At 51.7% G+C, this 21,346-nt stretch overlaps 3 protein-coding genes, 2 long non-coding RNA genes and 1 other non-coding gene across 16 annotated transcripts in view; 2 read left to right on the top strand and 4 right to left on the bottom strand.

Moving 5' to 3' along the window:
• Nucleotides 1-3,523, bottom strand: part of LOC101062597 (tripartite motif-containing protein 3-like) — a 19,787-nt gene extending 16,264 nt beyond the window's left edge. The window contains exons 1-2 of one of the 2 annotated variants that reach the window (XM_029848984.1): nt 3,403-3,523; nt 2,613-2,687 (exon numbers count right to left, since the gene is read on the bottom strand). The gene's annotated coding sequence lies outside the window, so the exon portion shown is untranslated. Of the gene's footprint in view, nt 1-1,049; nt 1,194-2,612; nt 2,688-3,402 lie in introns of those variants that run through there. The other variant, XM_029848983.1, reaches the window with a different exon arrangement.
• On the top strand, nt 1,170-18,282 carry LOC115252803 (uncharacterized). Its single transcript, XR_003891132.1, has 2 exons — nt 1,170-1,208; nt 18,025-18,282. It is a non-coding gene; the product is annotated as an uncharacterized lncRNA (long non-coding RNA).
• trnaw-cca (transfer RNA tryptophan (anticodon CCA)) lies at nt 2,931-3,002 on the top strand. Its single transcript has one exon. It is a non-coding gene; the product is annotated as a tRNA-Trp (tRNA).
• On the bottom strand, nt 4,425-8,925 carry fhdc3 (FH2 domain containing 3). 3 transcript variants are annotated; one of them, XM_011611683.2, is made up of 12 exons: nt 8,726-8,925; nt 8,045-8,646; nt 7,761-7,822; nt 7,112-7,214; nt 6,805-6,890; nt 6,620-6,720; nt 6,462-6,532; nt 6,263-6,370; nt 6,110-6,177; nt 5,913-6,030; nt 5,669-5,833; nt 4,425-5,593 (listed from the first exon to the last, which is right to left on the bottom strand). In XM_011611683.2, the coding sequence occupies exons 2-12, from the start codon at nt 8,474-8,476 to the stop codon at nt 4,649-4,651; spliced, it is 2,259 nt and encodes a 752-aa protein (XP_011609985.1). In that variant the 5' UTR covers nt 8,477-8,646; nt 8,726-8,925; the 3' UTR covers nt 4,425-4,648. The 3 variants fall into 3 exon arrangements, with proteins under 3 accessions (XP_011609985.1, XP_011609983.1, XP_011609984.1); XM_011611681.2 differs by having other exon boundaries at nt 6,110-6,180; nt 8,726-8,923; XM_011611682.2 differs by having other exon boundaries at nt 6,110-6,180; nt 8,808-8,921.
• Nucleotides 9,623-17,432, bottom strand: arfip2b (ADP-ribosylation factor interacting protein 2b). 4 transcript variants are annotated; one of them, XM_029848987.1, is made up of 10 exons: nt 17,195-17,432; nt 16,193-16,296; nt 14,901-14,957; nt 13,401-13,509; nt 13,128-13,184; nt 12,097-12,194; nt 11,800-12,021; nt 11,519-11,676; nt 11,237-11,411; nt 9,623-11,168 (listed from the first exon to the last, which is right to left on the bottom strand). In XM_029848987.1, exons 2-10 carry the CDS (start codon nt 16,286-16,288, stop codon nt 11,013-11,015), a joined length of 1,128 nt encoding a protein of 375 aa, XP_029704847.1. In that variant the 5' UTR covers nt 16,289-16,296; nt 17,195-17,432; the 3' UTR covers nt 9,623-11,012. The 4 variants fall into 4 exon arrangements, with proteins under 4 accessions (XP_029704847.1, XP_029704848.1, XP_011609986.1 ...); XM_029848988.1 differs by lacking the exon at nt 14,901-14,957; XM_011611684.2 differs by lacking the exon at nt 13,128-13,184 and having other exon boundaries at nt 17,195-17,431.
• The window catches only part of LOC115252802 (uncharacterized), a 4,243-nt gene continuing 1,161 nt past the window's right edge, over nt 18,265-21,346 (bottom strand). Inside the window, exon 4 of one of the 5 annotated variants that reach the window (XR_003891129.1) lies at nt 18,265-18,743. This is a non-coding gene — a long non-coding RNA (uncharacterized lncRNA). The remainder of the gene's footprint in view (nt 18,744-21,346) is intronic. The other 4 variants (XR_003891127.1, XR_003891130.1, XR_003891128.1 and 1 more) reach the window with 4 other exon arrangements.

Raw genomic sequence — 21,346 nt, 5'->3', positions numbered from 1 at the left:
TCCTCTGAAGAATTGATTTAAAAATAGATCCATCGCTGCACGACTTCATCACTCAGCCGTCTGCTTCCACAATGGAGCGTAAATACGGCCGAGGCTGCTCTAAAGTAGCTGAACGACGAGTCAAAAACGGCTAATAAATGTGCTTAATAACAAATAATTAGAGCTTAAAGTGGGGGCGACGCTAATTAGCCTCAGAATTCCCAGCTGACGCTCTGAAAACTTTTCTAATCCTCACGTTTCAGGGGGAGACGCAGGAGTCCAACAAAGGTTTGTCCCCCGGGGACCAAGAAGCGTCGTCCTGAACCGCGATAGCAGCTACTGCTGCTGGGGTCCCGTCACCGTGCACGAGGCCAACGTGCGCTCGCTGCCGGGCTGAGAGGAAACGCTTCACGCATGAACTGTGGATGAAGGAAAGCTTTTAGGGCACAAACAATGGAGAACGGGCAGCGAGCGTGTGTGTGTGTGTGTGTGTGTGTGTGTGTGTGTGTGTGTGTGTGTGTGTGTGTGTGCCCCCACTCACCCATTCACACACACTCATGTTTACATCACAGCTCTCCTGACTCCTCCCCTGCAGCTCCACTCACATTCCTCTCGTGCCAGCTGGACATTCCAGGCTCCAGCACTGGAACCGGAGGAGCCTCAGATCACCGTTTAGCTTATAGAACCTTTAAACCCAGACACGCACTAACGACCCGGTGCCCAATCACCCAGATTTCTCTACAGCTTGAGCAAATGCAAACCCTTCACTGATGTATGACCCCCCCAAACTTGTGGTCAGACCCAAAAATGCAGTTAAATGTGCCGAACTTCAACCCTAAAAGCAGACAGGTGGGACTTGTTCAGTCAGTTCTGATCGTCCGTATTCGGTGGGAGTCAAACCCAATCACCTAATCGCAGATGTGCACGGCCGTCCCGTCATAGCAACGGGACCCCTGCATCAGTGCGATGGGTGGGAGGGGTGGAGAGGAGGGAAGGGATGCAAGCAGGGATGAAGGAATGGGAATAAAAGATCAAGAAGGGCTGAGAGTCTCCGGCTGTCGTCTACTTACAGCTCCTGGCAGCAGAGAGGGGCTACGGGGACGCTCCCCTCCTCCACGGGGAGCAGGACCGGTCCATAAAAGCCCACATTGCAAAAGCAAAACGCACCTCCCAGAGCCAGAGAAGGCAGTGTGTGTGTGTGTGTGTGTGTGTGTGTGTGTGTGTGTGTGGTGTGTGTGTGTGTGTGTGTGTGTGTATGTGTGTGCGTGTGTGTGTGTGTGATCGTGATCTGGCTTTAATGCATGAATTTGTGTGCAAGAGAGAGAGAGAGAGAGAGAAACAGAGTGAGGGAGAGAGAGAGGAAGGGAGGGAGAGAGGTAGGAAGGGAGGGGGAGGGAAAGAGAGATAGAGTGAGGGAGAGAGAGAGGAAGGGAGGGAGAGAGAGAGTGATTGCACATCGTGATTGGTTGCCGTGGAAAGAGGCGGGTGCTGAAGGGACCAATAGGGACAGAGATGAACAAAGGCAACAAAGACTCGGCTGTTTCCCCCCCTCGGTCTTTCTTCCCTCTCCTGTTTTCAGGAAACATGAAATCAGCCCCCACTTTATGACAGACCCGTGCAGAGTCAAAAGGTAAGATCAGCCCCCCACTCTCAAGTTCAAGGTGAAGCAGATGAGCAAAGCCTGCTGGGAAATCTGGGAACTGATGAGGGAAAATGTGGAGCTCAACTTATAAACAGAGATGTGAAGATGTGTGTGTGTGATTGTGTGTGTGGTGTGTGTGTGTGTGTGTGTGTGTGTGTGAGTGTGTGTGTGCAGTGCCTACGTGCAAGTGCTTTAGGGGTGGAGACAGAATCATCTTCCCAGGATTTTTCTGCGGGAACAAAATGTTGCCATGGCAACTGCATCCTTTGCAGCAGAACACACACAGGTGCCCCCCCCCCCAACACACACAGAATCAAACACACACACACACACACACACTTGACTCTGAATATGAAAAACCAAAACGAGCAACTAACAGTGATTCTGCTTCAGGCTGGACGAGCTCCGAATCTAAGAACAGTTTCAGATGGAAGGTCAAATCAGTGGGAGGTCAAATCAGTGGGAGGTCAAATCAGTGGGAGGTCAAATCAGTGGGAGGTCAAATCAGTGGGAGGTCAAATCAGTGGAAGGTCAAATCAGTGGGAGGTCAAATCAGTGAGAGGTCAAATCAGTGAGAGGTCAAATCAGTGGACGGTCAAATCAGTGGGAGGTCAAATCAGTGGAAGGTCAAATCAGTGGGAGGTCAAATCAGTGGGAGGTCAAATCAGTGGAAGGTCAAATCAGTGGGAGGTCAAATCAGTGGAAGGTCAAATCAGTGGGAGGTCAAATCAGTGGGAGGTCAAATCAGTGGACGGTCAAATCAGTGGGAGGTCAAATCAGTGGACGGTCAAATCTGGCTGCGAGCGCCGAGGGAAGGAGGCGGGTGTTGGGGGGACCAACCATCTGATCACCTCGCTGCAAACGGCACATTTACGCAGCCAATCAAACGCTTCCTGAGGCCGAGGTCATCACGCACAGACACAGAGCAGCGCTGCGTCCTCATCGCTGTTAATGTGAGAAGAATGAGGGACCGGAACAAACGTGCACTTACCAATCCATTTTGGTGGGATAGGAGATCACCGAAGAAAGTTTGCAGGATTCTTGGATCTCCCGTGTGTTGATAACGCTGAAGCAAACAGAAAATTAGCTTTTATCCCCAATACATTCAGCACATAAACTTAAGCATAAACCTGCTGTTTCACACCTGTGTTAGCAAACAGAACAGCAAATATCATCATTCGGACGCCTTAAAGTGATTTATCAGACGGTTTGATCAGTTTGGAGTCAATAAATAGGAACGTAAAAGGCGAAACTGCGCCGCCACGTGGATGTTGGTGCTACTACACATGACGCCGGGAGACAGCGCGGCGGCCTCGTGGCGCAACGGTAGCGCGTCTGACTCCAGATCAGAAGGTTGCGTGTTCAAATCACGTCGGGGTCAAGCGGTGTTTCTGGGAAACCGCAACAGACCGGAATTACTTTTGTCAACATGTTGAAAAAAGCTTAACGTGATTCTAATAATAAAGCTTAACTTGGTTAGAATAATAAAGCTTAACTTGGTTAGAATAATAAAGCTTAATTTGGTTAGAATAATAAAGCCTAACTTAGTTAGAATAATAAAGCTTAACTTGGTTAGAATAATAAAGCTTAACTTGGTTAGATGAACCTTATTGCAAAGGCACCCAGCACAGCTGGATCTGTGATCGTCTCTCACGACACTAAAAACAGGCATTATTCAAGATTTCTGAGCCCTCAAAACTGCCCTAGAAGTTAATAAACTTTAACAAAAACAAAACCAAAACACAACAGTTCAAATTTGTCACAACTTTATTTAAACTTACCTTTTTTTAAAGCCCATCTGCCACATTCCACATTCAGTAACCATCCAGGCAACAGAAGAGCCTCTTCCTCTCCTCTGCTGCTCCTCTGCTGCTCCTCTGTTGCTCTTCTGCTGCTCCTCCCTTGTTTGCAGCTTTTTTACAGCACACACTTGCCCTCACACCCTCCTGCCACCCCAGAAGCCCCTCACACCCTCCTGCCACCCCAGAAGCCCCTCACACCCTCCTCGCTGCTGGATCTCCACCCGTCCACCTCCCAGACGCTGGGCTGAACACGGCGAGCTCCAGAGAGGGGCCACCTCCTCAGGAGCCGACTCACATGAGAAGATGCGTCGCAGCGCAGGACGCCGGGTCACAATGGCCCGATTGTTTGGCGCAGCTCTTTTTACGTCCCGCCGCTCGGGCACGGCTGGCGCCCCGCTCTGCTCCGAGCCCGTCGCCAGGCAGCCACAGAGGGCTTTGGGCTCACAGGAGGGGAAGAAAAGGTTCTTTTTAAGAGCCACAGAGGGTTCGTAAAAAAAACAGAAAACTCTCAGAATCTTTTCCACCGTCGGTTCATCTGAAATGCCAACGACAGAAAATGTCCCCATTGAGAAGACAACGGAGGGGGGGGGGGGGGGGGGGGGGGGGGCTCAAAGGAGCCTGTGTGGTTTTTTTTGAGCCCGGATCGAGCAGACCCACAGAGGTCAGATGGGCTTACCCGTTTCCGGGGTAACCACATATCTCGCTCAGCTTGTGGGTCCAGTCCACGGCTCCTCTCTAGGTGTCGGTTCCCTGTTCTCCTCCATTGAAGAGGAAACACTCTCATCTGCTTCTGCCTAGTTTTCTATTACACACAAACGCCTCCTACAGGTTCTAACACCTCTGGAGGAGCTGCAGCACATTAGGAAGGTCCAGTTCTGCTCATCAGAAACATGCACCCTATTTCTGGTCAGACCATCAGAAGAAAGAAACAGACGAAGGGAAAGAGGAGAGGAAAGCACGTTTGTGGGGAACGATCCGGGAGACAAACATTTAACTAAAAAAACGGTTGAAAGTCACTTTATTGCGCACAACAAGACAAAAAGAAAAATAGTTATGGCATTCTGAAGTGACAGCACTTCCATAAAATCAGCCCCCCAACGGTCAAGGCAAGTCCCCGTTTGCTTTGGCACCACTGGAGGACAAATCCACAACCGTACATAAGTAACATAAATAACCACATAAAAAAGGACAAAGCTTGGTCTTTGTCTCTGAATGAAGTGTTCCATTAAATATCGGGCAGTTTCAGGCTGGCTTCTTCTGCACCGATGGGCTTGGTTTTACCTCCAATGCGCCTGAAGAAGGAGATGAGCCCCGAGGAGTTCGGCTTCCCCACCTCCAGCTCCGACTTGCAGCTGAACGCGGAACGCACTCTCGGAGTTTCTGTCCGTGATCCGTGGGAGTAGGACCGCTGGCCCACGCTCCGCTGGAACAGCTCCCCCAGGCTGAAGCGTGAGGTCAGGGATTGGCTGCTTTCATCCACGGAGGCCGACCTGCCCGCAGGCTTCCCCCAGGGTCTGGGCCCGTCCAGCAGCGGGTCCTCGTACGGAGGGGAAACCGCGTTCCGGTTGCAGGAACCGGGCAGATGAACGGCTTCGTCGCTGTCCCAGACGCCGTCGTCGAGGTCGTCTCCCCTGGACCCGGAGCTCAACCTACACTGGGACCCTTTACGGGCTTCTCTGTGCACGGAGGTCACGGGGCTCAAGATAGTCCACGGGGAGCCCAGTTCGCCGCCGTGTCCAAAGTAATAGTCCCTGCTCGTAGGTCGTGGGGTTCTCGGGGTAGCCGGGCTGGTTCTGGCTCCGTATGACCTCCGAGGTGAATCTTCAGGGTCGTCTTTGCTCGACGTTCCTGCTTTTCTCTCATCTTCCGGCTGCTTCTGCCGTTTCTTCTCTGCTCTCGCTTTAGAACAGGCCACCGCTTCGGTTCTTTCTACTGGCTTAGTTTTGCATTCAGAGGGAGATCCATCGACCGGGGCCAGCCTGGACCTCCGACCCCTGGTCAGTCCCTCGGGAACACTGGAGAGGAAGCTGTGCAGCGTTGATTCCAAGCTGGCGCGCTCCAGGTCGGGCTGGGAGCCCAGATACGACGCTATGGAGTGGCGCTTGGAGGCAACGCGCAAGCTATCTGTACGCCTGCGTCGCTGCTCCGCCGCCTCCCGCTCCTGGTTCTCCTACGAGAAGACGCATCCACTCAGTTTGCAAAGAAAAACAGCCCATAATAATAAAAGCAGACGTGCATTTATTACCTGCACAGCTGCAGCAAATCGCTTACAAAAGGAGTGAAAGATGGAGCAGCATTCGTCCAGTCTGAAGCTGGCTGGGTCTTCGCAGAAGTACTCGGCGACGGCGCCGCTCAGGGCGTTGAGCTCCTGGACCAGAGCTTCCACCTCGGCCAGTTTGGCCTCGGCCCTCTGAGAAGTGACAAACAGATCCAGACAGCAGACGCCACAGGCAGGACATGCTGGGGACGGGGGGGGGGGGGGGCTTTACCATGAGGAAAACCTCCATGTCCTTCAGGAAGGCGCTCGGGCGGCTGCTGGGCACTTTCACTCTCTCCACCTTCTTGACTTCGTTGTAAAAGTCCACAATCACCTCCTCCTTGCAAATTCTGTAAGCAAGCAACCTTTAATGCGGCGACCGTGGCCGAGCGGAGACATTGAGACGTGAGGCTGCGCAGGTGACGCCACCTTGACGCTGCCCCGATGTGTTCGAGCTGGCTGGGAAAAGTCAGCAGCGCTGCGTCGATCTCCTCCACCTGCTGGGGGAGTAAAACACGTCAGGGGGGGTAATTGACCCGTGCCCGCACCGTTGGGAGCCGCTGCACAATGGCCCTGGCTCACCTTGGCAACGTAGTGCATGAGGTTCATGCCGGGCTTGTTGGCTTTGGTGTCCGCCAGCTTGAGAAGTGAGGTCATCCGGAAGCCGATGGCGTTCGCAGTGTAGCCGCCCTGAATCACACAAGGGCGAATTTACCGCTCAGGGACAAAAGTAAAGAGCCTCTAAAGGATAAAAGAGCAGCTCTGCAGGAAAGAGACCCACCGAATTCATGTAATTCCCAGCTTTTAAGACCAGTCGGATGACCGAATGAAGGTCATCACAGTCCAGCAGCTCTTGGGGGGACAAAGATATGGAAGAGATGCGTGTCAGAATACAAGAGGGGGGTCGAGATGATGCGTGGCGTGTGTATAAAGGGCTACCGTTAGCTCCTTTAATCATGGCAGCAACCGAGCTCTTCACCTCCTCCATGAATGGGAAGAATTCCTCCCTCAGCACCATTGTCTTCAGATGCTCCTCATAGCTAAAGCAAAGCAGGCTTTTGCTAAACGGAGCTGCTTGTTGCATTTTAATTAATGAGATGAGAGAAAGAGCAGAGCAGGCTCACCCAGGAACCTTCACCAGCTGCACCATGAACTGGTCGGCCTCCGGCAGCACACAGAGCTTCCCGCTGAACGCCAACAGCTGTTTCACCTGTGGAGACGCACGTCTGGAAACCACTCATGCTTTGGGAATATCAAGCTGCATCGGTTCATTTGGAAGGCTGAGAGCAGAATTTGTGGCACCTGCCATTTTGCAAATGACTAAATGTTCCATCTAAAGGGGAGGCTTGCACCTTCAGCAGTTCGAACCCCTGGAATGTTTATTATAGGCATCATAGGCAGAAAGGGATATGAAAGCTGAAAGGTTGTTACCTCACTTTCTTCAGGCAGGAGTTTACACAGTTCCCTGAGTTTGCCGGGTCCAAACCGGAGCCAGTTCCCTTCTCTGATGTCCCGCACCAGTTCCGCCACTGGCCTGCAGAGGGAGACAACGAGCAACTGCTAGCTGAAATGCCCATGGATGGTCCCGAACGCTGGAACGGCTACAGTAGCTAGCACACACCCAGGCAGAAAAACACCGAGAGCTCATTCAATTTGAATTTGACTAAAACTGACTAGAGAACTGGGATGTTGACACATCGCAAACGCATTTGCTATTCAAAGTGAGAGCGTGCGATAAGGTTTAGAATAATAATCCAGCAGCTCCAGTTACGTTGGGAAAATATTGCAAAGGAAAGAAATGCTTCTTCAAAGACATAAATGTTGAGGTTGTTTAAACTGTGGATGTTTGAAAGGTTCGGCCCGCTCATGAGAGCTGCTGGCGTGGCCTGAAGCTCCGACACGTTTCCATCACTCTGCTCACCCTGGGTCTCAGGGTGGCACCTTATCATGTGGCACCTTTAGTTCAGCTCCTGATCGCACCCACAGACATTTCCCTGCATTTCAATGTCCTGCTGAGATAAAGAAGCTGCTGCTGTGGGCACCAGAGCGTGTTTGACCTGTTGGGGGGGGAGCACGCTACCTCTTGAAATGGCGAAGGAAGATTCCGATGTTCATGCTCTTTTTAGCATCAAGTATCGTGACCTGAAACAGCAAAAGCCACAAATGAGTGGGAACAGTTTTATGACACCAATATCACATTCCCCAGCAGAAAGGAGGAAGCAAAAACACTCCCCAGTAAGGTTCTACCTCATCATGTTCCTCAAAGTTGAAATAACGATTGTTAACGGTTCCTGTTGTGAGTTTAGAACTTCCTGCCAGTAAAAAGGTGGAACTGGACATCAAATTAGGCTGGAAAGTATTCACCTGATGCTCCAGTGGGAAGAGCTCCAAGCCATCCAGAGCCTTCACACCCCCCCGTCTGGAGATGCGTAGCGTGGCCGCTTTATCCACATGGCTGAAGAGCTCCTCCATGGCCTGGATGTCCAGCACCAGGTCCCTCTGTGGACGCTTGGAGGTCCACACGTTCACTTTGCCCAGGACGTTGTGGCTGGGAATGGTATCCCAGTTCAGCTTTTTCATGGAACGCCGCTGACCGCTGTTACGTGAGCCGAATGGAGACGGGGGAAGGAGCGCAGGTGGTGGTGGTGGAGGAGGAGGAGGTGGTGGAGGAGGTGGAGGAGCAGCTTTCTTACAAGTGAGGGATGAAAAACTGGACTGTAGTTGGGAATCATCCTGTTCATTTGTAGCAAAAAAGTCAGGAGCTGATGCAGATTTTATGAGCAGGACTCCCTCCATCGGTTCCTCTCACATCCACAGAAAGGAGGAAGGAAAGAGTGATCCGGCCCAGCTGGGGAGAAGAACCCCTTCTGACAAAAGTGACAAACGAGACGCGGAGCTTTGGTCTCGCAGGAGGAGTCTCAGGTTCAATGGCAGCGTGACAATATCAACTTCATAACTGGCCGAAGCTGCAAAACAGGAATTCGATTAAATTCAACAGAACTGAAAATGCTGCGACTGAAAATTAAGCTCAGCAAACATCCTCACAGGCTCGGAACCGAAGACCCAAACGCGGGCCGAACCATCGGCATTCGGGCTCCCACGAGGCTCAAACGACCATTTTACTCACGCGGTGCTGGAAATGAAGCTGTCAAATAAATCCGCGGTGAAACCTGACGGTGACCTCGTGTCCTGCTGCGGAGCGTGTGTGCGCGCGTGTGCGCGTGTGTGTATTACAGAAAAAGCTGCCGCAGGTGGAGGACGCGCCTCCACCAATCGGATCGAAGCAAGCTTCCGCATCCTGCAGCCAAGGCCACGCCCACCCGAAGAGATCAAGAAATCCCCAAAGTGCATAAAAGTGAATGTTAAAATGAGCTGAACACGCACCAGGTGCGTGTAAAATGGCTGAACCGGTCCTGGCAAAGGCTGTGGGGGCAGATGTTAAGAAACTGTTGATTGATTAAGGAGCAGATTTGAAATGAGATAGGATTCAGTGAGATGACCCTTGACCCCTTTATTTCTATCATCTGTATCAGTCACAATTGTCTGTAGACCCCCCAACAAACAAGGACTCCTCCCTTTAACAGGAAGAAACCTTGAGCAGGACCAGACTCTTAAGGGGGAACGGGGCAGTCATGTGATCAGGTTTCTGTACCTGGACAGGGAGCTGGTTCCCCACGGTGCCCCCCCCCCCCTCTCTTCTACTGGGGAGCACAACTGTGACATTCTGAGGGTGGAGCAGCTTATTGGGATTATAAAGTGCCCTCAGGTCCTGCAGGTAGGATGGAGCGTGACCTCTGACGACCTTGTGGGTCAGAGGAACTTCAGAAACTCTTCTGGACTTAATGGGCAGCTAACGAAGAGACGGCAGTCATGTGACACAGAGACACAGCAGTCATGTGACACAGAGACACAGCAGTCATGTGACACAGAGACACAACAGCAGATGTGAAAACAGGCCTGTTTATTGGTGTTGGGCTGAACGGCACCAGGAGGAGGTTCACATGGACCAGGACACATCTTGGTTCTTACAGTACACAATCACATCAGCTCCTTCTAGAAAAAACATTGATTGTAGACAAATAAAATCTCTCCTTTTATAAATCTTGCCAACGAGGGACTCGGTTCACGTCAGCCTCCCCTCGTTAAAGCCTCGTTAGGGCGTGTTTGGAGGAGGAGTCACGCCCAGGACCTGCCGCTGCTGTGGAGGTCTGAAGCAACGTTAAAAGGCAGAGGGCCAAACGTGCGCGCTCTCATGCACGTGGCAGCAGCAGGGTGAGGCCACTCCTCCCCATCCTCCCGGGGGGGTCCAACCCTTTCGGCCGCCCTCGCTGGAGCCACCGGGAACATAAATATGTATAGAGGGTCGTTCCACAGCTACAGCGATACCGAGTGATGCTCGCTGTCCTTTATAGGATTTTATAGTTTACATAATACAAGTAATGTAAAACCAGTTTTAAAGCAAATTCCTTTCAAACAGAATTTTGTAATATTTTACAAGGGAGTGGATCCATCAGGTTTTTGGGGAGAGAACCTCTCACCTAATAACTGTCGCTCCTCTTTGGGTGAAACATGAGTAGAAAGCTGAAGCTCACGTGTTCGGCAGTGTTCTGGAAAATGACTGTTGCATAATTGAGTGACACCATGTTCCTGGTGACCCATGTTGCTCATCCACCACACTGGCCTCCAGGCTGGAAGAGTCACACCTTAACCTACAGAACGCTTCCATTCGGCACAATCTACACTAAAAAGGGTGTTTTAGAGGAAACTACAACCATATTCATTAAAAACAAACAGGACATAATTTGAGATGCTGAAATCACCCGCGTTCCCTTCCAGTGGGAGACGCACGCCCCCTACAGGCGGAGCCGGAAATAAGCACGTTCATTTATCACAAGAGCTCGTGAAGCGTAGGAGGAGGCACGCAGGGAGAGCACGAGGGTCTGGGAAGTCTGTTCATCTCCGCCATGACAACGTCTCCCAGGACTCCACACACTCGTTTCTCTAGGACGACGGTCACAACTAGGACTATGTAACGAGCTCGCACAGCAAACAGAGGTAAGAAGGAGACTTTTTAGGGGAATAAAGCAGAGAAACTGAAAAAGGAAGTTAGGAAGAGGCACCGAAAGCCCCCAGGCTGCTCATGGATCCGGCCACTTGTTCCTGCTGCCTTCACCGACAACGCCAGGCTCTCCATCTGTCCATCCCGGCCCAACTCGTGTGTGTGGTCTCATCTCTACGGTTATCGGCACGTTTCCGTCTGTAGTGGTCCTCGTACAGTGATCAGGGGGTCAGACCAGGTAGAGGGAGGCGGCTGGAGGTCCAGAGGACCTTCTCACTGCTCCTCTAACCAGGAGGGCTTGTCGGCCCCCGGGGGTCTCAGCTTGACGTTGAACTGCTTCAGCGTCTGCTCCAACTGCTGCTGGTTGCCAGCGAAGTAGGCTGAGATGGCGTTGTGGAAGAGCAGGAGCTGCTTGTGCATCACCTTCACCTGGGAGACACAGGAGAGCACAGCTGTCAAAGGGGGATCTCCTGGAAGCCAAAGGTGCTGCTGCTGACCTTGTTCTCCTCCAGGAACTTAAGCTTGATGGTGACGTCCGAGCGGAGCCGCTCGTACTTCTCCTTCTGGACTTGGTACTGCTGCTGAGCAGCATCCATGCGGGCCAGCGCCGCGGCGTCCCGCGGGCCCGCGCTCAGCTCCTCCAAGTCGGACCGATAGGCGTCAAACTCCAGTCTGCCCACAAAAGAGCTGAACCTGAACGCCCCTCGAGGACCACGTCACACTGCTCTGGTGTGCTAGGTGTCTCCAGCAGACCTGCTCTCGTGGTTGCGTGTCCTTACCTGGCGCTTTCGTACATCTTTATGGTCATCAGAGTGTCCTCCATGGTCTTGTTGACCAGCGTGTTGATGCTGGACACAAAGAAGTTAACGGCGCCCAGCAGCGTCTCGCCGTTCTTGCACAGCAGCTTCTGGGTCTCTGCGTTGTAGCCAAATTCGTCCTACAACCCAAAAGGTGTAAATGAATGCTCCTGCGTCCAGGAGACAGGAACCCTCGGAACCCCCCGAACCCTCCGAACCCCCCGAACCCTCCGAACCCCCCGAACCCTCCGAACGGGCCTCACCCGCAGCTCCGGGGACTTCTGGCTCAGGTCGGCGAAGGTGTCCCCCAGCGCGTGCTGCGTCTGCACCATGTTGTAGAAGTGGTTGGTGAGCGCTCTGGCCAGACGCAGCACGTTCTCATACTTCCCCCTGGTGTCTCTCAGCACCTCGATCTGGGCCTCCAGCTCCAGGTCCACGGTCCGGGAGCCCCGACCGAAGCGCTCGGAGATCATCTGTTTTGTACACTACAGAGACACAAATGTGAGACAGCAGACGAGGTTCCTGTGGTCACGTTATGTTCCGAGGCTTTTAAAAGCCACCTTGTAGGTGTTGAGGCCCCACTTCTTCATGTTCTCCAGCTTCTCCACGGCGACGCCGCGGTTCTTCTCATCTGCCATCGATGCGCTGCTGCTGCTGCCTGGGACCCAGAGCACAACACAGTCACACACAGGCACCACAGGCAGAGGCGCGGGTCCAGAAAACCCTCCACCGCCCCACGGGCCTTCGCACCGCGCCCGCCAGCTGGTTCTGATCCGTGTCCATCACCATTAAGGCAACACAAGCGCAGGAGTGAGACAGAGCTCATAGAAGGAGAAGACGGAGATTTTTAGCTGACCAGAACTCGGCCCAGTTCCCTGCTGCCTACACATGTGACCTTTGACCCCAGTTCATCCCCAGTACCTGCGTATTCATTTGACTGGCTCGTTTTATGGCAGAAGAAAGAGGTGCTCGGGGGAACGCTACTCCTCCTGGCCATCATACGCAGTTCTGTGGGGGGGTTATATTGGGGATCATAAATTAAATGGTTGGTGGGTTTTGGGGGTATTGAAATGAAAAAAGCCAGAAAAACAGATGAGAATAGAGGAGCGTGGAGGGAAACAAGAATGAGGGGAGGATGGAGGTGGAGGAGGAGAGAGAGAGAGATGAACATGTTAGGTGAGAAACTGGTGAAGGATAAAGATGAGGATGACGACGATGAAGGCAGCTCAAACACACAGTGGAACAGGGTTCGCTAGCAACAGCAACCGTCCACACAAAGCAACACCTAGAAGAAAGTGTGTTTGAGGAGCGGAGCAGACGGAGCAGGCGGAGCAGACGGAGCAGAGCGATGCTCCATCCTCCACGTGACACAGAACCAGAACAGAAGCCAAACTGGTTCCCATGAGAGGAGCAGAACCCTCCAAAATGGGATTAGGGTTAGGAGCCAACGGCCTGTTGAACTAGCTGACCTGGCTCAAGGGTCCTGTTACCTCTGCAGAAGGTTGGACCATTCGCAGCTACATCACATTTTGGAGTGATTCCCTTATTAATATTTATAATAATAATAATAATAATAATAATGGGGAGCCACCTAATCCTGCAACTGGGGTCCATTTGGTAAAGTCTGCATTGTACTGCACAGCAGGGCCTGAGAACAGGAGACGCAGACAGGTTAGAGCAGAAAGGTGTGTGTGTGTGTGTGTGTGTGTGTGTGTGTGCGTGTGTGTGTGTGCGTGTGTGTGCGTGCGCGTGCGTGTGTGTGCGTGCGTGTGTGCTGCCAGGACGCGTTCCACACCAGACCCTCGTGGACACAGAGCTGCTGTATGAGAGCGGGGGCAGACATAAGAGCATCAGCATGAGTTACCTTGGATGGAGCTGGTGGGGATGATGCCCTCCGCTGGTCCCCCATAACCCCCGGAAACAATGGAGGTCTCGTTCAGGTTGGGACCCGACACCATCACCTGCTGCAGGTCCTGTGAATGGTGGGACAGAAGAAGGCGGAGGGTAACTGAGGGTAACTGAGGGTAACCGGGGGTAACTGAGGGTAACCGGGGGTAACTGAGGGTAACTGGGGGTAACTGAGGGTAACTGAGGGTAACCAGGACTGTTAGCTGGGTTAGTGGGTGCACACCAGGCTGTCAATCATCAACCACCCAAAACAGGGTTGGACAGAGAAAACAAAGCCAAATGACCCAATCTCCGCCCCCTTATGGGAGGGAGCCCGACCGAGAGCCGCCAGCTCTGGCAATGACTGGAAGGATCTCTGCTGGATCTGGATCTACGCTGGATCTGGATCTATGCTGGATCTGGATCTACGCTGGATCTGGATCTATGCTGGATCTGGATTTACACTGGATCTGGATCTATGCTGGATCTATGCTGGATCTGGATCTACGCTGGATCTGGATCTATGCTGGATCTGGATTTACACTGGATCTGGATCTATGCTGGATCTATGCTGGATCTGGATCTCTGCTGGATCTGGACCTATGCTGGATCCAGACCTACTCTGCTTCCCAAGTCTTGCCAGGCTGCAGGGAGCCCAGGGAGCCCAGGGAGCCCAGGGAGCCCAGGGAGCCGGAGCAGCTGCTCCAGCAGCAGCCTCCGTCTCACCTGACGTTCCTGATGTTTACTCAGGTATCTCAGGTATCTTTACTCAGGTATCGGCGAGAAAACTGGAGACGGAAAAACTGGTTTGAACCGGAATGAAAAAGCAGCTTCACAGTTCCTGATCTTGCATGTGGAAGATCAAACGTTTACTCCCGATCCAGATTAGTGGAAGGTAACCCGAAGCTTGGTGTGGGCTGAACCAGGACAAGGAAGTCCGAACATGACCCTGTGACCCCTGTGACGATAGTTAATCAGGAAGGTCGGCCCACTCGGCTCCATTTTCACTTTCTGACTAAAAACATTTTTCCATTGGAGCAGAGGCACAATTAACACCTGACAGCAGTAACACACACACACACACACACACACACACACACACCACCTGCACCACGGTGGTACAATCAGCTAATGACATGCAAATAATTAGTGAAATCAACGGTGTGAGGTGTTAGCGGAGAGGTTAAAGCTACGAGGTTTCTCCCTCAACCAGAAATTCTGCTACGAAACTACAATTAGGAGGAAACAAATGAGGGAGAACGACTCTCCCTGCTCAGAGGTTTGGTATTAACCAGAGGTTTGATATTAACCAGGGGTTTGGTATTAACCAGGGGTTTGATATTAACCAGGGGTTTGGTATTAACCAGGGGTTTGGTATTAACCACTGAGCAGGGACACCCCCCTCCCCCACACACACACACACACCCCCACCCACCCACACACCCGCCCCCCCACACACACACACACATGGCCTCACCCTGGCGCCTCTGGAGCTCCCTAACTTCTCATCTAAACTCCACTGCAGTTTTGCCGCCTGCACATGGAGGAGATGGAGGGTCGACACACACATGATCCACCACAAAGGGGAAAAGAGACAAAAGAAAGATGCATGACAGAAATCACAGGATGCAACTAAATCAGGACTCAGCAGAACTCAGCAGAACTCAGCAGCAGAACCAACCTTTGAGGAATGAAACGGGGAGAGATTATGTTTCAGGAGCTTTCACACATTCTCGTTACCGGGGCGGTAGCTCGTCAGTTTCACCCCGTCACCGTCATGCTAATTAATGAAGAAAGGCTCATCTGCTTAATTAAAATGAGCTACAGACACTGAATGACCCGTCTCAGTGCTCCGCTCCTCTACAGCTGCCTGATGTGGAATCTGGACGGAAACCTTTGGACCTATAATGACCTCTGATGAAGGTGGCGCCTTCGCCAGCCCGCCATCCCAGTCTGGAGGAGAACAGCCGTGCAGCAGCGGCTGCATCACAATGTTAATTACAGACCAAAAACGGCCCAAACGACTCTTCCTCTGTGGCGATGGCTCCACGTTATTTGACTGCAGATCATTGATTTGAGACGGCGCCCAAGGAAAAAGCACAATGCTGTCTATTTAATGGCAGAGTTGCCATGGCAACCGGTGGATATGCAGCCCTCCACGGCCCAGCTAAACAATGCGTACAGAGAAACAGGCGCGCCACGTTGCACTCTCGGTGGGACGTCTGACTTAATCTGTTGAGAGAGCAAATAAGGTGATTAACGGGCGGCGCTCCGTCCAGGATCTGCTCCGCTCGGCCAACAAAGGTGTGTCCCGGGAAGCAGGAAAACTGCCTCCTCTCCTGCTCCGCTGGCTCTGGAATGGCTCCTGAATATGCAGCCCTTTTCTGAGCTAAACACGGAGACGTGAGCTGGATTTTCCTGCCACACGCGGCAACATGAGCTGCAACAGGGAGAACTGGTTCCCAAGGAGACCGCTGGTTTCCACCACCACCGTCTCGTTAGGACCGCGTTCCACAGTCGTGTCCACTGCTGGAGCCGCTCTGAGACTGCACGAGTGTTGCACGAGGACAGACAAAAGGCACAAATAGGGACTGAAGCCGGAGGCGGATAACTGGAGCCGTGTTTAGAGACGATAGTTCCCCTCGGACCTGACGGCTGGAGCAGGAGCAGAGCACACGCATCTTATTGCTTCTCTCTTCTCATGTTCAGTGGGTAAAGAGCAGAAACCTGGAGGGTAAAGCCCCAGCTGGCCGCGGGGGCCGAGCCCACCTGTTCAAGGCCGTCATCCTCTGCCATCGTCCTCGTGTCGCCGTTGCTGTTGATGGGAATCTCCATGGTTGCAGCTTTACTCATCATGTCCGTCATAACTCGGTCTGTCAGGGAAGGAGAGCGAGAGACGTGAGGAACGACAGGCACCAAATCACAGCTTCCTTCCAAAAACAAGCCCGCTTCCTGATTTTCAAAGGCACATTTTCAAAGGAATGAATTCACTGCGTGGTTCTGTGGGCGCTGCCACGCTCCATGTGTGAGTGTGTGTGAGTGTGTGTGTGTGTGTGTGGGGCTTCCACTTTTGACCTGTTAAAACAGAGTCGTAGCTGAGCTTAAGCCTGTTTACGACAGTGTTATTACAAGCTCATCCCACAGCAGGTTACAGACGTTTGAATTTACCCTGAAGCAGCCAAGACAGCTGTTCAAAGTGCACAGGTTGTCAGTTCTAATCCCTTTTAAAGGGCAGACCACGGAGCCTAAACGCTGGAAACCAGGAAACATGATAGAAACTAGAGCTTGTTAATGAGCACCAGGAAATAGTGAGGAACACCCACCCTCCTGTCCAGCCTTTGGGAATAAATACAGGGGCCAACGAACAGAAAGGCAAATACCAGCCTGACAACAGCGTTTCAGTCTAAATTTATCACAATTCATGTAATTTGCTGAAACACACTGACCGCATATTCCAACAAGAAAACCCCTGAAGTTAGAAGCGCCTAGTTAGTTGTCCCATTCCTGGTTATTTCTCCTAACTTTGGGGCTATCTTTCATCACATGATGGTGGGAATAACAACAGGTGCACCAGCGCAGGTGTTCGGCTCCAGCAGGTGACTCAGGTGCAATCTGCTTATTCGGAGGAGCGGGTCCCGTTTTCATTGGGTTGGACTTTAGCAGCTTTTAAACGCTCCACACGACAGGCCGGCGAGCAGCACATGAACCAGGATAGACGAGATGAACAGCAAAGATCGGGAAACACTTCCTGAACGCGAACGTTGGACTCACTCAGCGGGAAGAAGCGCAGCCGTTTGCTAACCCAGGCTAGCAGCGCGGCATCCCAGCTCGAACACTGCGGCGTCTCCGGGCGGGCGATGCCGGGCGGGGGGCGAAGATCGGCGCCTTGTTAACACATTACGATGACATGGTCGCGTAGACGTGCGCCGGGAGCGTGTTTTCCACAGGAGCCTCCGCTTATCTCCTTAGTGATGCAGCCGACTGAAAGGTTTCACGGAAATGACGACACCACGGAAGGCGTTTTGCACACGCGCTATAATCCAAAGATCGTTTATGGCAAGAAAGATGGAACATTGTAACAAAACATTTGCGACATGGTGCAATAAAAAAAATGAATGCGCTGTCATTTCCGTACTTATGCTATATGTACTGTACAAATATGTGATATATGTGTTATTTAAAAATGTGGAAATTATCTCTGTCCTTGTCCTATAGGCTAACCCGTGAAATGTAGCAGGAAATAGGAGTTGAGTGAGCATCTGTCTTTTTTACTGTTGCTCTTACGGATTTGGGTCCATTCAGTAGGTGAACGTTAGTTTTGCGGTGTTTTGGTTAGGTTAGTTAGTTTTATTAGTTAGCCTAATTTATCCAGTATTTTTATCATGATTATGACGATTAGGATGTTGGCGACAACGTTGATTATGAAGATTAGCCAAATTATTGAAACTCCAGTGAGCAAACCACGCCCCCGTGTGGTTTAAATTGGGAATTGCACCGTTTTCATGGAGACCCTCGTAGCCGAAATCATGTTGACTGAAGATAAATTAGTTAATAACAAGCCACACAAAAAGGTGTCATGCCTGTGTGTGTGTGTGTGTGAGAGAGAGAGAGAGACTTTATACACTCTATAAAGGAAGATGATGACGTATTTTCCCCGCTGCGTGATATTGGAGTTAAACTTTAACTTACTAAACTTACTAACTAACTAAACTTAAAAATATTACACTAAAAAAAGGATTTTTAAATTTCAAAAGGTAAATCCTAATTCTAATGAGAAAGATGAATTAATGCAGTCATCTAAGACATCTAAATTAAAAATATTTATTAGTTCTTCATAGTAAACATCACTGCAAGTTGATTTAGTGTCTAGGATTTCAAGATAAACCCTCCACGACCATGGTATGAGGAAACAGATCGTAATTTACGATACACTTAGTTGCCTTGGTACTGGGGAAGATTTATCCTCCATTGCTCTACAGCGCAGCCAACAGCTACACGTTCTGCTGCAAACATCAGAGCCAGTGATGACAAGAACACAGTAAACTGTTTCTGAACATCAGACCTTGTGTTGCCTTCTAGCAGGAAGGGACCTCTCTGGAAGTCCTGCAACCCCCGTGGGCTCAGGGTTAGGGTTAGAAGCTCAAACGGCTCCTGCAGTCCATCAGAGTCCAAGAAAGGAGGTTTTCTTCATGGATACTTTGGATGTTGAAGAGCCCCTCGTTCTGTTGGGGGGGGGTGATGCCACGTAGGGAGCGAAGAAAGCCTTTTTGGATACAACACGAGTTTTCCAGCTGTGTTTTTAACACCACTCAGCCTTTCCCTGTGAACAAAGTGTGATGTTTAATACATTTGTTCCAGTCTTTTTCCCCCTAAACTAACAGCAGCAATGTTTGTGAGCACGTTTACGACACGAGCAGCACATTTGTGCTCGCTTGCCACATAAGCTAGCCCGAAAAGTGTCCCACATGTTACGAAAGCAGCTGCATTTTCATTTGATTTAGAACCGGGATTTCGGACTGTCCCGTCGACCTTTTGCAGTCTTTGACCAACGGTTCCACGACCCAGCTGGTTTATCCGTGGAGACTCACGTGTGTTCTGCTGAGGCCCGAGAGGCCTCGGTTTCAGCAGAGCCTGCACGCACGCTGAGACCAGGGATTACTCAGAGAGGTTAAACTGTTCCGTGCAATGGAAAGTGTAAAGCTAGCAGAAGCACAGATGAGCTCTCTCTGTTAAAGTGCTGGGCTGTAAAAAGTGGTAGAGGAAGTCTTTGATGGGAGTTAGTCAGTGACCACAGGGAGCGCCAGTTTTGCCAAACTTACGGGAATCGGGGGAAGTTATTTCTTACTCTGTGATTAGTTCTCAGACTCACCTGCTGATTCATGATGAGCTCGCATGCAGATTTAATCAAAAACTTAAACATCAGAACCACCTTTGTTCACCCTGATCCGGCCGTCTCCCAGTTGCTATTCCCAGCATGGCCTCGTGGGGGCACTAAATCCCAACTCTACCGCCACGGAACTGCAGCCTTTGACGTCCAAACCGATGCAAACTAACAATTTGATTAATCTCTCATCTCCAAACAGATCTGTTTCAAGAGCTGATAAAGCAAAGCAGATTGGATATCGTGTTGTCAGGGGGAAATGCTGCGGTCGCAGCAGGATGATGAGTGCAGCAGCTTTGCACAATCGTCTTCCCGATGGTTTGGAAGCATCTGCTGACCTCGCACGCGGCTCCAGCAGCTGATGGGAAACAGGACACTTGGGGAACATGCCAATCACCACCAGCCCCAGCTCCCATCTTCTGAGGCTTCACCACCGCTCATGCTGGCTCAGCAGCTAATCTAAAAGACCACAAATAATCCAGTCTGCTAACTGGACCCCCCCCCCCCCACACACACACAGCCCCCCCCAGCTACACGTGCTCAGCAAACATGGCAGCATTCAGACCCCACAGCTTTTCCTTTTGTGTTCTGAGGTCGTGTAACCATTTGGATATTTTGACTGCTTGCGAAGCTTCTGATGGCCGATTGTCTAACGTCTGAAGGAGTCTCATCTGTTCCGCATCAGCAGCAGCGAACACACCGGCCTCTGCCGGGGGGCTGTGGGGGGGGTTGTGGGGCCCCGGGTAAATATCACAGCTCGTTGCCATCCAAGGTTTTTCTTTCTCCTTGCAGGAGGTCGCGCTGCTGTTCTCCTGAAGCATGTGGAGCTGTTCTATCAGGAGCAGCACGGCCCAGATTGGGACACCTACAACATTTATTAACATTTATTAACGTTTATTAACGTTTATTAACATTTATTAACCCCGACAGGAAGAGCTCGGCCATCAGAGGAGCTCCAGAGCTTCTCCTGGGCTCGGTGTGTATTTCTGGAATGTGTGTTTGTGTGTCTCTACTCTACCATTTGTCCTCCGTGGTTTCATCTCCGTCTGCACTGTAAAACCTTAAATGACCGACGTTCCCACCAGACTGGGCTCCCACTGGACTCCCACTGGGCCCCCACTGGGCTCCCACTGGACTCCCACTGGGCTCCCACTGGACTCCCACTGGACTCCCACTGGACTCCCACTGGGCTCCCACTGGACTCCCACTGGGCCCCCACTGGACTCCCACTGGGAAACAGGGAGTCAGACGTGCTTCTGTGATCAAAAGCTCATTAAATGCAGCTGCAGTCGCTTCTAAATCTGCTGGTTTATGGAGCTCTCTGGTCCCAGCGAGGGCCGGCACAGCCAGGAGAAGGGTGCAGAGCAGGGGAGGGGGGGGGGTAGGGTCAGGGCTCCTCCATGTTGGGACGGTTCCTCCTAAAGCACAAGGCCACTGGTTAATTATGGGATGTCTAAACCTCTGTCAGGGTCATTGTCAATGGGGAGACCAGCAGAAGAATATTTATATGTCATCCTTAACGGGACGGTCCTGACCCAACGGAGCGGATTCCATCACCGAGGGGCCTCGCTGCCGCTGGATGACTCCTAAATCTGGGAAGACCACAGGTAGTGAGTCGGGACACGGAGTTCCCCCCTCAGGTCCAGTCCCGTGTCCCGTTTCAGGGCTGCCTGCTTCCTCTTTTACACACATTTACACACTCTGCTGTGTGTTGGTCTGTCAGCCACTCCTGGTTCTGGTGGGTACTCCTGGTTCTGGTGGGTACTCCTGGTTCTGGTGGGTGCTCTTGGTTCTGGTGGGTACTCCTGGTTCTGGTGGGTACTCCTGGTTCTGGTGGGTACTCTTAGCAGCAGCATAAATCAGCACATAAAGCCTAACTAAAGGGGGAGGAGCTCCAGAGTCATTAGACGCCCTCCTGTACTAAAGGGGGCGGAGCTCCAGAGTCATTAGACGCCCCCCCCTCCTGTACTAAAGGGGGCGGAGCTCCGGAGTCATTAGACGCCCCCCCTCCTGTACTAAAGGGGGAGGAGCTCCGGAGTCAT

This window comes from Takifugu rubripes, chromosome 15, assembly GCF_901000725.2.
Source record: "Takifugu rubripes chromosome 15, fTakRub1.2, whole genome shotgun sequence".
NCBI classification, from domain to species: domain Eukaryota; kingdom Metazoa; phylum Chordata; class Actinopteri; order Tetraodontiformes; family Tetraodontidae; genus Takifugu; species Takifugu rubripes.
Note: the sequence above shows the minus strand (reverse complement) of the source record. Positions and strands in the feature narration are given on the sequence as shown.